Below are 12,537 nucleotides of genomic sequence, written 5' to 3'. Positions count from 1 at the left end.
AAAATTCTTCCAAGCATACTTTTTTAAAAAGGTTAGTAAACTGACAAAGAACAATATCATGTACATATTTCATAAGCATTCATACCCAGAGGAAAGAGGAAAAAGAACCAAATAGTTCTTAACCTAAAAGCATAAATTGAGGGAATTCCCTGGCAGTCCAGTGATTAGGGCTCAGCAATTTCACTGCTGCAAGTGGCAAGGTCAAAACAAAGGAAGTATAAATTGAGATGATTTTAAATGATCATCTTCTAAATCTCACACCAAATTTTAAATTTAAAGCAGACTAAGGACAGAAAATTAAGTAGCAACCATGTTGCCAGTAATACGGAAAACTGGTTAGCCGCATCAACAGTTTATTGAAAACAAATACAAATACTAGATATAATACATCTTCTTAATGCATTAGCGAGTTGGCAAAAAAAAAAAAATACTCTAGCAAAAAAAAAAAAAAGGGAAGATGAAGAACACAGGAACCTTGATTTCTGAAGCTTACTTTTACCTGAGGGCATTGCTGAACCAGGTGAATTTTATGGCCTCAGAGAGCTTCACAGAATGAGAGAAGAGCTTCACAGAAGACAAAACCCAGGGTCCACCTGGGTTTTAGATGGTATTAACAAATGATTCCTCCAACAACCCTCCCACATATAAAGCTGACATCAAAAAGTGTTAAATCTGCAGTATATGGGTCAAAGTATACCCTGTACCCTAACCCCAGGACACTGCAATGACAATGGACTCTCTCAGACCTTGTCACAGGAGAAATCTCTGATGCGAACATGGAACCATAAACCATCTCTTTCGTTTGCAGCCGAAATTCACACTCCTGGGTGGCCAGCAAAAATAAAAATCAAGCCGAGAATTTAATTTAAATGATCCCAAACTGGCAGTGTCTACAGGAGCCTGACAGAAGGAAATACAAATCCTCTTTGAAGAGACTCACAATCAATCCAAGCCTCAGTGAATTCCCACAGACAAAGTTCCATGAAAATAAGGAGTTTTCAATAAAAACTAACAGAACAAAAAAAGGAAACAAAGCAGAACCAGCAGTAACAACAGACGGCAGAAACAGACTTGCAAGGATTTTAGATATTAGAATTATCACAAATAACAATGCTAAGTATAATTAAGGAAATAAAAGACAGGTTTAAAAATATATTTAGGAACAAGTGAAAAACTGTAAGATGACCAAGCAGATTTGAAAATAGTTTCTAGATATAAAAAAATAACTGAAATCAAAAATTAAACAGATGGATGTCAAGTCTCTACAAATTACATTATAGAATCAACTCCCATGCAAAATCCCAGCATGCCCATTAGCACAAACTGAAAGGCTGATTCTGCAATTTATGTAGAAGTGCTGTGGACACAGAAAAGCCAAACAATTTTGAAAAAGAAGTATGAAATTGAAGGGCCACACCATCTAATTTCATCACTTATTAAGCTATACAAATCAGCACTAGTAGTGTTAAAGACACAAAGATTAAAGACATATAAGTTAATGAAACAGATTCTAGAAACAGATCCACACATGTATGAGCAGCTGATTTTCAACAAAGATGTCAAAGCAATTCAGTGGGGAAAGGAAAATCTCTCAACAAAAGGTACTGGAATAATCCATAGCTATATAGAAAAAAAAACTCCTTACCATATATAAAAATTAACTTTAAATGAATCACAGACCTAAACAAAAGTTAAAGCTGTTTCTAAAACAAAACACACAGGAAAATCACAGTGACCTTAGTTTTTTTCAAACATTACTTACATAAGACAAAAGACAAGAACCATACAAAACAAGCTGATAAATCCAGCATCATCAAAACTTAAAACGTTTGCTTTTCCAAAGACCACGTTAAAAAACGAAAAGAGTGGAGACTGGAAGAAAATGTTTACAAAACATGTACTTATAGGCTCTGAACTCAGAATAAATATTAAAAAATATAAAATACTCTTAATAATAGGAAGAAAAATAATCCAATTTTTTTAATGGGAAAAAGATCTGGACAGATACTACACGAGGAAAATACATGGATGACAAATAAGCAAATAAAGATGCTCAACATCATTAATTGCTGGGGAATGTCCATTAAAACCACAATGAAATGTCACTACACATCCACTAGGATAGCTAAATTTAAAAGACCTCTGGCCAAAGCAAGTAAATTGATAAGGATATGGATAAGCTGGAACTGATACACTCCTGGTGGGCACGCAAAACAGTAAAAGCACCTCAGAATACATTTTGGCAGTTTTTTAGGTTAAGTTATGCCTACCATACCACATAGCCATTCTACTCCTACTTACATACCCAACATGAATGAAAGCATTTTGTCCACACAAAGACTTGAACAAGAATGTTCATACAATTTTATCTGTAACAGCCAAATACCAGCAACAATTCAAATGTCCATCAACAAGTAAATGAACAAATTATGATTCAACCATACAATAGATTACTCAGTAACAAAAAGAACTATTGACAAATACAACATCATGGATGAACCTCAAAATAATTACACTGTATGACTATATACTATGTGATTCCAATTACATACAAGTCTAAACTGTGCAAACTAATCTATAGCTACATAAAGCAAATCAGAGGTTACCTGGGGGAGGGAGGGTTCAGGGAAGGCAGGACAGATTACAAAGGAATATGAGGAAATTTGGGAGGTGATGGGTATGTTCATTATTTTAATTGTGGTGACAGTTTCATGGGAGAACACATATGTCAAAACCTAGGAAACTGCAAAAAACTAAATATGTGCAGTTTATTATGTCAATTCTGTCTCAATAAAGCTGAATAAGTAACAAATAGGACTTCTAGAAGTGAAAAACTACAGCTTCTAAAAATGAAAATTCAATGGATGGGTCTGAAAGCTAAAGAAAAAGCTAGTGAATTGGAGAAAAGGTCTGAAGAAAGCAACCAAAATGCAGCCCAGAGAAATAAGAAATGGAAAATGAAAAGAGAGAAGTTAAAAAACATGGAGGATAGAGTGAGAAGGGTGAGTAGATGTAAACAGAATTTCAAAGGTAGAAGAGAGGGTAAAATGGGACAGAGGTAATATTTGAAAAGTGATGGCTGAGATTTTGAAGAACCAAAAAATATCACTCTATCTATTTAAGAAGCCTAGGAAATTTTAAGTATTAAAAGAACAAAGAAAGCAGTATAGAATGCTACCTATAGCAAAAAGGAACAATAAAAAATTTGATATTTTATTTCTTATCAACATATATATATCCTTCTGACTGAGTTGTAAATAATAAATTTGAAAACAGAAATGTCCAGAAGAACTCTCATTGGAAAAGACCCTGATGCTGGGAAAGACTGAGGACAGGAGGAGAACAGGGCTACAGAGGACGAGATGATTGGACGGCATCACTGACTCAACGGATGTGAGTTTGAGCAAACTCTGGGAAATGGTGAAGGACAGGGAAACCTGGTGTGCTACAGTCCATGGGATTGCAAAGAGTCTGACACAACTGAGCAACTGAACAACTGTCTCCTCAGCTCATTACAAACACCATACTAAACATGCCTACAAATAAACATTGAAATTGTGGTCAAATATCTATACTGACAGGCTTAAAACTAAAGATACATCAAAGATAGGAAACAATCCAGCTGTCAAATGAAAGGAGATGCCAAAATATGATATGACTAAACAAGAGATTAAGGGAGAGGAAAGTGACAGATATAAGGAGGGAGGGAAAAAGGAGAAGAACGAGGGAAGGAGAAAGTAAAGAGAAAGGGAGGGGACGGGGGAAGCAAAGGAGGAAATCAGGTGGCTCTGCTGTTTACAAAACCGCAGAGTTGGCAAACAGGCCTGAAGGGAAACTGGCATCCTTCCATATTCAAAACTACCCTGAGGTTATTTCACAGCCTTCTACTTTCTATTTCTGTTATCTAAGCTTATTGAAGTTCTCTCATTAATTTTTGGTTTCTTAGAGAATAAAGCTTCAAAGCAACCATACAAGTAACTGAGAGGATAATGAGGTTTTGTGACTTCAAAACAAAAATCAGAAGACAGAAAGAAAAGTTTCAAGCATGATACAAAACTCGTAAGCCATAAAGAAAAAGATAAATAAACTGAAGAAAATAAAATATGAAATTCTACATGAAATAAAGCTCAAATTACAAACACAAAGATGGGGAAGTGATTTGCAAGATTTGCAAAAATTGTTAACAAACTAATCATTAATATAAAGACAATTTACAAATCTGAACAAGATGAGCAATTATGAACAAAATGAAAACTTCCAAAAAAAAACCAAAAATGGACAAAGGATATGAACAAGCCACTCACACATACACAAAAACTACAGAAATAGGAAATGAATATATAAAATTATATTTGACCTCATTAATAATGATGTGCTGTTCTAAGCACATTATACTACATATATAAACTCATTTAACCTTCATGATAACTCTGTAAGATGAGTACTTTTATTAATTCATTTTGTGCATGATCAAACTGAAATAAAGAGATTTATTGGTATGAGAAAAAGAAAATATACGAAGTAGGGGAAAGGTTATAACAAATGTACAGTGATCAAAGTCATTTATAAATTGCAGATTTTAGAATAGGAACACTTAGAGAAGGTGTGAATTAACAGCACTAAATTCTGTTTTCTATTTTCTGCTCCCAGGTTTAAAGGGGCCTCATATAGTGTTCGGAGAAGGCAATGGCACCCCACTCCAGTACTCTTGCCTGGAAAATCCCATGGACGGAGGAGCCTGGTAGGTAGGCTGCAGTCCATGGGGTCGCTACAAGTCGGACACGACTGAGCAACTTCACTTTCACTTTTCACTTTCATGCATTGGAGAAGGAAATGGCAACCCACTCCAGTGTTCTTGCCTGGAGAATCCCAGGGACGGGGAAGCCTGGTGGGCTGCCATCTATTGGGTCACACAGAATCAGACACGACTGAGGTGACTTAGCAGCAGCAGCAGCATATAGTGTTAACATTAATATTCAACAATTCAAGTTAGTAAATATTTATTGAGATGCATCTATAAGTATAGAAATACACAATGTGAAGGAGGCAGAGACAAATAAAACATGGTACCCTGATTTAAGAAGGTATCAATGTAGGAGAAACCAGATACAGTACATAAAAACATAAATGTTTCATAAGAAGCTAGTGATTTCTACATTTCAATAAATTTCACCATTACTATATAAAAGGAAACACTTTTTTTTTTTTTACAAAAGGAGAAACAGGAATTGAAAAAAAAACAGAAAATAATCAAGTATGACATTTTAAAATGAATGGGAACAAATACTCAGATATTCAAAAAATAAAGTGATATCTACTATGGGCCAGAGAATTGATCAAATCATTCTAGCACATACTTAAAACAAATGATACATGTAATACTGTGTAATTCCTTTTCACAAACACTTCCAACTTTAAACATGTGTGACAAACTAAGTTCCAACATGTTATAATCTATAACTTAATCCAGATTTTTTTTTCCTTTGATAACTGAGATTGAAGCTTTGGATGATTTTCTCCATAGAAGGTATAAGTGCCAGAGTTTATTTCAAGAGAAATGACTGAGACAGAAGTTGGATAGATGGGTCAGAATGCATGGGGTTTACAAATTAGCAGATAAATCATGCTGTATGTTAACCTATGGCAGATAAATCAGGGCAAAAGTTGTTAGAAGAAATAGATAAGAAGGAACGTGCTGGTGGATTGTCAGGAAAAGGTTTTTCAGGATAAATAAGTAGCTGACAGAATTATAGGAATGCCCATTAGATTATCTGTTCAGGAGTATTAAAAATGACTGCCAGAGAAAGCTTGGAAATTTCAACTTAAATGTAGCTTGCAATGTCATTTCAAGGCACTGGATGAGAAAATATGGTTTCTTCATAAAGGTATGTTGAACTGGCAAAATGATGATAAAGTGAAATTGAACAGCTGATTTTCCTAAAGCTCACACTGTAAATTCTGATTATGTATTTGCACCATTTGAGGATTTCAAAAGCACATAATAAAATACTAGCAAATATATTCCAAAAGTACATTAAAAGAATGATATAGTATGACAAAGTTCACATTAGAACTGCAAAGATTGTTCAATTGTAGGAAATCTACTACTTTCAGAATTCAGCATATTGATCAAAAGAGAAAAAAATCCTCTTTAGAGAAAATCATGGCAAAATTCTGAAAAAGCATTAATGTTATCTTTTATTTTTGATTTTTTAAGTATAATAGGAATCTGTATTTTTAAAACCCTCATAAATAAAGACTATTTCCTTTAAATGATTTTAAAATATATATACAAAGGCAGTAACATACTTAAGGGAAATACTAGAAGCATTGTAATAAAACTAAAGGAAGGGAAAAAATCCACTATTATTACTATTTAATAGCCTTTCAAAGATACTGCATGATTTAAAGAAGAGAAGAAAATAAAAAGGTTTACAACTAGAAAAAGAATTGATAAATTCAATACCTTTTATAAATGATATGATCATATATTCTCTTGAAATCCAAGAAAATGAATTGAAAAACTAATTATAAACAATGAAAGAATTCTGTACTATGGTTGGGGAACAAAATTAACATCCTTTATAGAGATACAAAGTAACATAGTAAAGCAATTCTTAATATAGCACAAAAAGAAATATTAAAGAAAGTTTTAATATTGAATATGGAAATAATTATAAAGAAAATTTCAAAATGTTACTACTGAAAGCAAAAGCATTCCCTATTTCTTTCCATTTTCTGGTCTATTTACACATTTACTGCATTTTTAGTAGGCCAGGTATTAAAGCATTCCCCATTTTAATGATGAGGGAAAGAGAAGGCCGGAGAGGCAGAGTAAGCCTTCCAAACACGCATAACTAGCACATAATGACAGCAAAAGACAGGCCCAGATTCTTCTGGCTCCAAAGCTCACCCTCCTCCTACCACCACACACTGCTGCAAGTTCAAGACAGGGGAGAGTCTCTAAGCAAATTCAGATAGAATCCAACAAATCTTCAATATTTAATGTCTTTAATAAAGTTCTATTTACAATCACTGTAAATGTATGCAAGATATTTATATCAAATTAATGTGAACAAGTTAAACAGAAATCAGAGAAGTTGCCAGAAAGAAAGTGAATTAGCTATGTCAGGTCCTAGTCTTATGTTCTCAAAAGGACTGAGTGTATGTGTGCAATTCCCAGAATAGGGAAGATTCACAGTACTTCCTAGACTGACCTAACTAACATGGAGAGGGAAAAAAGCTAAGACAGACAATTCAACCTGATTCTATCCTGAATCATGATCCCATATCACCTACAGATTGACCCTACCCTTCTAATCCCCTTTGGTTACCCTGAATTTGCTTTTCTAACATCTTGATTATATTCCTGGCATAGAAAAGTGAAAAAAGAAGTGAAACGGTCACTCAGTCGGTCCAACTCTTTGTGACCCCCATGGACTGTAGTCCACCAGGCTCCTCTGTCTATGGAATTCTCCAGGTAAGAATACTGGAGTAGGTAGCCATTCCCTTCTCCAGGGGATGTTCCCAACCCAGGGATTGAACCCAGGTCTCCTGCAGTACAGGCAGATTCTTTACCATCTGAGCCACCAGGGAAGTCTCTTGGCACAAAGAATATACTACAATACAATTCCACATACCAAGGAATACTACACTAAATAAAAGCCACCATCTTTTGGTCTATCAGAATGGATCCTAGCATTCTTCTTCCTGTACTGGGTTTTGTTTTGTTTTGTTGATCCTGATCACATACTTATTAGCTGAATTACATTTTTCAAAAAGCAAGGGAGATGGCTCTTACATGTTTTCCCCTAGATATCATCCATTGTAACTATCTTCTCTTGAATTAAACTCTAGGATTTAGCATTCAACCGTACTTTGGAAAAGGGAAAGATGGCTATTTGAGGTTTAAAAGGAAAGTGAGGAAACAATGGTGAATGAAAGCAGAATTACTACAGATCCAGGAGCAGAACTACTACAGATCTAGGTCCTGCTAATCCAAAGCTATTTAATTCGCAGACATCAAATTGAAACACACACATTACCATATATAAAATATAATAGCTAGCCAGTGAGAATTTGCTGTATGACATAGGGAGCTTAAATCTGGTGCTCTGTGACAAACTAAACGGGTGGGATGGGGTAGGAAGGAGGTTCAAGAGGGATGGGACGTAAGTATTTATGGCTGATCTATGTTGACATATGGCAGAAGACAATATAATACTGTAAAGCAATTATCCTTTAATTAAAAATACATAAATTAAAAAAAAGAAAAACTTTTGGAGAAGAAGGCTAAGCTATCCACAGTCTACAGCTGCTGGGCCTGGACATCATTCTACTTAGTCACTAGTTAGCTACAGCCCTCACACAATGTACTGCCTGAAAAATCCCATGAATCCAAGCCCTAAGTTGCTGCATCTATAAGCAGTTTCAGGATACTGAAACTCAAATTTCTCCAAGAGACAGACACTTTACATTGTCCTTCAAAGCTCTTAAGAATGGGAAGAGGTGATATATGATGACAAAAAGATATACATCTTAAGAGAAAGAAGAATTTATCACTATCGAACTTCAGAAGTTACTTTGCCTCTCAAAAAAAAAAGAGAAAGAAACATTTCTAACAACCTTACCAGTAAACGACATCCAGTGGTGCAAAGTAGTTGTTCATTATCAGGTCAGCAAAGTAAGCTTCTGTTTCCCGGCAGGCAGTTCCATTTCCAATCACCACTGTGCTGCAGCTTGAAGAAGAAACAAAATGAAAAAAGGGATGAGATCAAGGCATGCTTATAAATCAATCAGGAGAAAATGGACAGAATGCACAAACAATATTATATGATGCTCATATTGTCTCATATATCCAGACTTATGTAGAATAAAAGACAATGCCTCTGCATTTGGTATTATAGGAGGTCAAGGAGAAATGTTTTATGGTCACACAGTCTCAAAAACAGTCAGCTTTCTCCCCACCTAGCGGTAACCAAGTTTAGGCAAGAATAAGTGAACAGTTCAGTTCAGTCACTCAGTCGTGTCCAACTCTTTGCAACCCCATAGGCTGCAGGACACCAGGCTTCCCTGTCCATCACCAACTCCCAGAGTTTGTTCAAATTTATGTCCATTGAGTCAGTGATGACATCCAATCATCTCATCCTCTGTCGTCCCCTTCTCCTGCCTTCAATCTTTCCCAGCATCAGCATCTTTTCCAATGAGTCAGTTCTTTGCATCAGGTGGCCAAAATATTAGAACTTCAACATCAGTCCCTCCAATGAACACCCAGGACTGATCTCCTTTAGGAGGGACTGGTTGGATCTCCTTGCAGTCCAAGGGACTCTCAAGAGTCTTCTCCAACACTGCAGTTCAAAAGCATCAATTCTTTATCTCTCAACTTTCTTTATGGTCTAACTCTCACATCCATACATAAATACTGGAAAAACCACAGCTTTGACTCTACAGACCTTTGTTGGCAAAGTAATGTCTCTGCTTTTTAATATGCTGTCTAGATTGGTCACAGCTTTTCTTCCAAGGAGCAAGTGTCTTTTAATTTCATACGTGCAGTTACCATCTACAGTGATTTCAGAGCCCAAGAAAAATAAAGTCTCTGTTTCCACTGCTTCCCCATCTATTTCCCATGAAGTGATGGGACCAGATGCTATCATCTCAGTTTTTTGAATGTTGAATTTTAAGTCAGCCTGTTTACTCTCCTCTTCGACTTTCATCTAGAGGCTCTTTAGTTCCTCTTCACTTTCTGCCAAAAGGGTGGTGTCCTCTGCATATCTGAGGTTATTGATATTTCTCTCAGAAATCTTGATTCCAGCTTGTGCTTCATCCAGCCTGGATTTCACAAGATGTACTCTACATACAAATTAAATAAGCAGGGTGACAATACACAGCTTTGACATACTCCTTTCCCAGTTTGGAACCAGTCTGTTGTCCACATCTAGTTCTAAACTGTTGCTTCTTGACCTGCATGCAGATTTCTCAGGAGGCACATCAGGTGGTCCTTTAAGAATTTTCCACAGTTTGTTATGATCCACACAGTCAAAGGTTTTGGCATAGTATTTCTGGAATTCTCTTGCTTTATCTATGATCCAACAGACGTTGGCAATTTGATCTCTGGTTCCTCTGCCTTTTCTAAATCCAGCTTGAACATCTGGAAGTTCTTGGTTCACATAATGTTGAAGCCTGGCTTGGAGAATTTTGAGCATTACTTGGCTAGCGTGTGAGATGAGTCAATTTTCAGTACTTTGAACAGTACTGTTGCCTTTCTTTGGGATTGGAATGAAAGCTGAGCTTTACCAATGCTGAGTGTGGCCACTGCTGTGTTTTCCAAATTTGCTGGCATATTGAGCACAGCACTTTCACAGCATCATCTTTTAGGCTTTGTAATAGCTCAGCTGGAATTCCATTATCTCCTCTAGCTTTGTTCATGGTGATCCTTCCTAAGGCCCACTTGACTTCACACTCCAGGATGTCTGGCCCTAGGTGAGTGATCATACCATCAGGGTTATCTGCGTCATTAAGATTTTTTTTTGTACAGTTATTTTGTGTATTTTTGCCATCTCTTGCTAATATCTTTTGCTTCTGATAGGTCCATAATGTTTCTATTGTGCCCATCTTTGCATAAAATGTAATTGAAATGTAATATAACTGAAGTAAGAGAACATTCTAAGCCATAATAAAGAACTATGATTGAATCATGTGGTATGTTTTCAAGTAATTTCTGAAGCTTCCAACTACTGCCAAATCCATTCCTCAGATCTATGAAAAAGAAAGAGAGGGAGGGAGAGAAAAAGGAAGAAAGGGGAGGAGGAAGAAGAGAAAGAGAAAGCCCAAACTGAAGAATTAAATGGTCACTTTTGCTTATACTACCAACTTTGTTTAGGTAATTTTGAAGGCTGCAGAAGCAGGCAGCATTCCTCCAGTCTCCAAATAGCAAAGTTCTCCAGCAATTTGCCCCAACATGGTTTAACACAGCTCCTTTTCTCACACCAAGGCACTTCCCTTAATACCCCCCTCCAAATTAGGAATTTCAAAGGTTATCTCTGATTGGCTGAGCCACTAAAGTACTCAAAAGGTTACTTATTTTCATACTTGAAATTCAGCAAAAGCCTCTTTATTTTCTCTGCCTCTCGGAAGCCTTGTCCACAATGCAAGTATACCACGTCAGTATGAAGTATCTGACCTTAGGAAAAAAATAAAAGGAATAAGCCATTTTGTAAGAAATTACAAAACATAAAACACCACTAATATGATTAAGCAAGTTGAAACTGAAAAGCAAACTGATTTATCTTTTTTTGAAATGCAGTCTGAATCTTTCTTTATATATATATATATTATTTCTTTTTAAAATGTATTTATTTTTAATTGGAAGTTAATTGCTTCACAATATTACGCTGGTTTCTGCCATACATTAACTTGAATCAGCCATAGGTATACATATGTCCCCTCCCTCTTGAACCTTCCCTTCACCTCCCACCCAAACCTACCCCTCTAGGTTGTCCCAGAGCATCAGTGTGAGCTCCCTGCATCATACGGCAAACTCGACTATCTATTTTACATATGGTACATATGATTCCATGCTACTGTCTCAATATTCTTTAATCAGATACCACCATAAGGACTCTGAAATTTTGTTACTTTTAGAGTTACTAGGACTCTATTTTGCTACACAAAATCACTACTAACTAGATAATATGCCATGATACCTAAAAGAGAAATGATTTTTAGTAACACTTAATATCAAAAATAGTAAAAGCTAACATTTCCTGAAAATTTATTATATATCAAAGTGTTATAATACTATTCTACTTCTTCCTTTGGGTTATAGATATGTAAATTTCTTGACCTTGTGTAAATTTTTTAGCTACTTACTTGTGAAATGTGACCTGTTCTGTACTGAACAATATTTCAGCCAGAAATACATTTTAAAATATGAGGGTAACTACCTAAAGAATAGAAGCGATGAGCTAAATGACCAACTTAGGAAGTTAGGAAAAGGACAGGAAAATAATCTCAAAGAAAGTATAAGGAAGAAAATGATAAAAGTTAAAAAAGCAGAAATAAATGAAACAGAAAAGAAGAAAACTCATATAACAGAGAAGATCAATGAAGTTTAAAATTAAAAATCACCTGTTAAGAAAAATACATAAATTTAGCAATACCAACCAAGAAAAATAAAGATGATACAAATAAATTGTATTAGAAATGAATTTAGAAGATGCAGAGAGAGTACTATAAAAACTTTATGTCAATTTAGATTAGAATAAATTCTGGAAAAGTCTTAAAACAGACTGAAAATATATATGTGTATATGCATGTATGTATGTGTGCATAAAATTTTAAAAAGAACTATCCTATAAATAAATACAAATACAGTAAAGGATAAAAGCCATATGAGAGCTCAACAAATGCAGGAAAAAACACTGACAAAATACACTACCCATTTACTATAAAAATGCATAATATAAAAAAAAAGAACTGGGACAGCAAAATTAAAAACCCATGAATATATTTATAAAAAAATTTATCCCCACAAAACCC

At 35.3% G+C, this 12,537-nt stretch overlaps 1 protein-coding gene across 1 annotated transcript in view; it reads right to left on the bottom strand.

The window, feature by feature from the left end:
- Positions 1-12,537, bottom strand: part of SRBD1 (S1 RNA binding domain 1) — a 229,899-nt gene that overhangs the window by 155,021 nt on the left and 62,341 nt on the right. The window contains exons 13-14 of the mRNA XM_068970186.1: positions 11,089-11,179; positions 8,631-8,738 (exon numbers count right to left, since the gene is read on the bottom strand). Of these exons, the coding sequence (XP_068826287.1) occupies positions 8,631-8,738; positions 11,089-11,179 (199 nt within the window). The remainder of the gene's footprint in view (positions 1-8,630; positions 8,739-11,088; positions 11,180-12,537) is intronic.

The sequence above is a fragment of the Capricornis sumatraensis genome, chromosome 1 (genome assembly GCF_032405125.1).
Source record: "Capricornis sumatraensis isolate serow.1 chromosome 1, serow.2, whole genome shotgun sequence".
Taxonomy (NCBI): Eukaryota; Metazoa; Chordata; class Mammalia; order Artiodactyla; family Bovidae; genus Capricornis; species Capricornis sumatraensis.
Note: the sequence above shows the minus strand (reverse complement) of the source record. Positions and strands in the feature narration are given on the sequence as shown.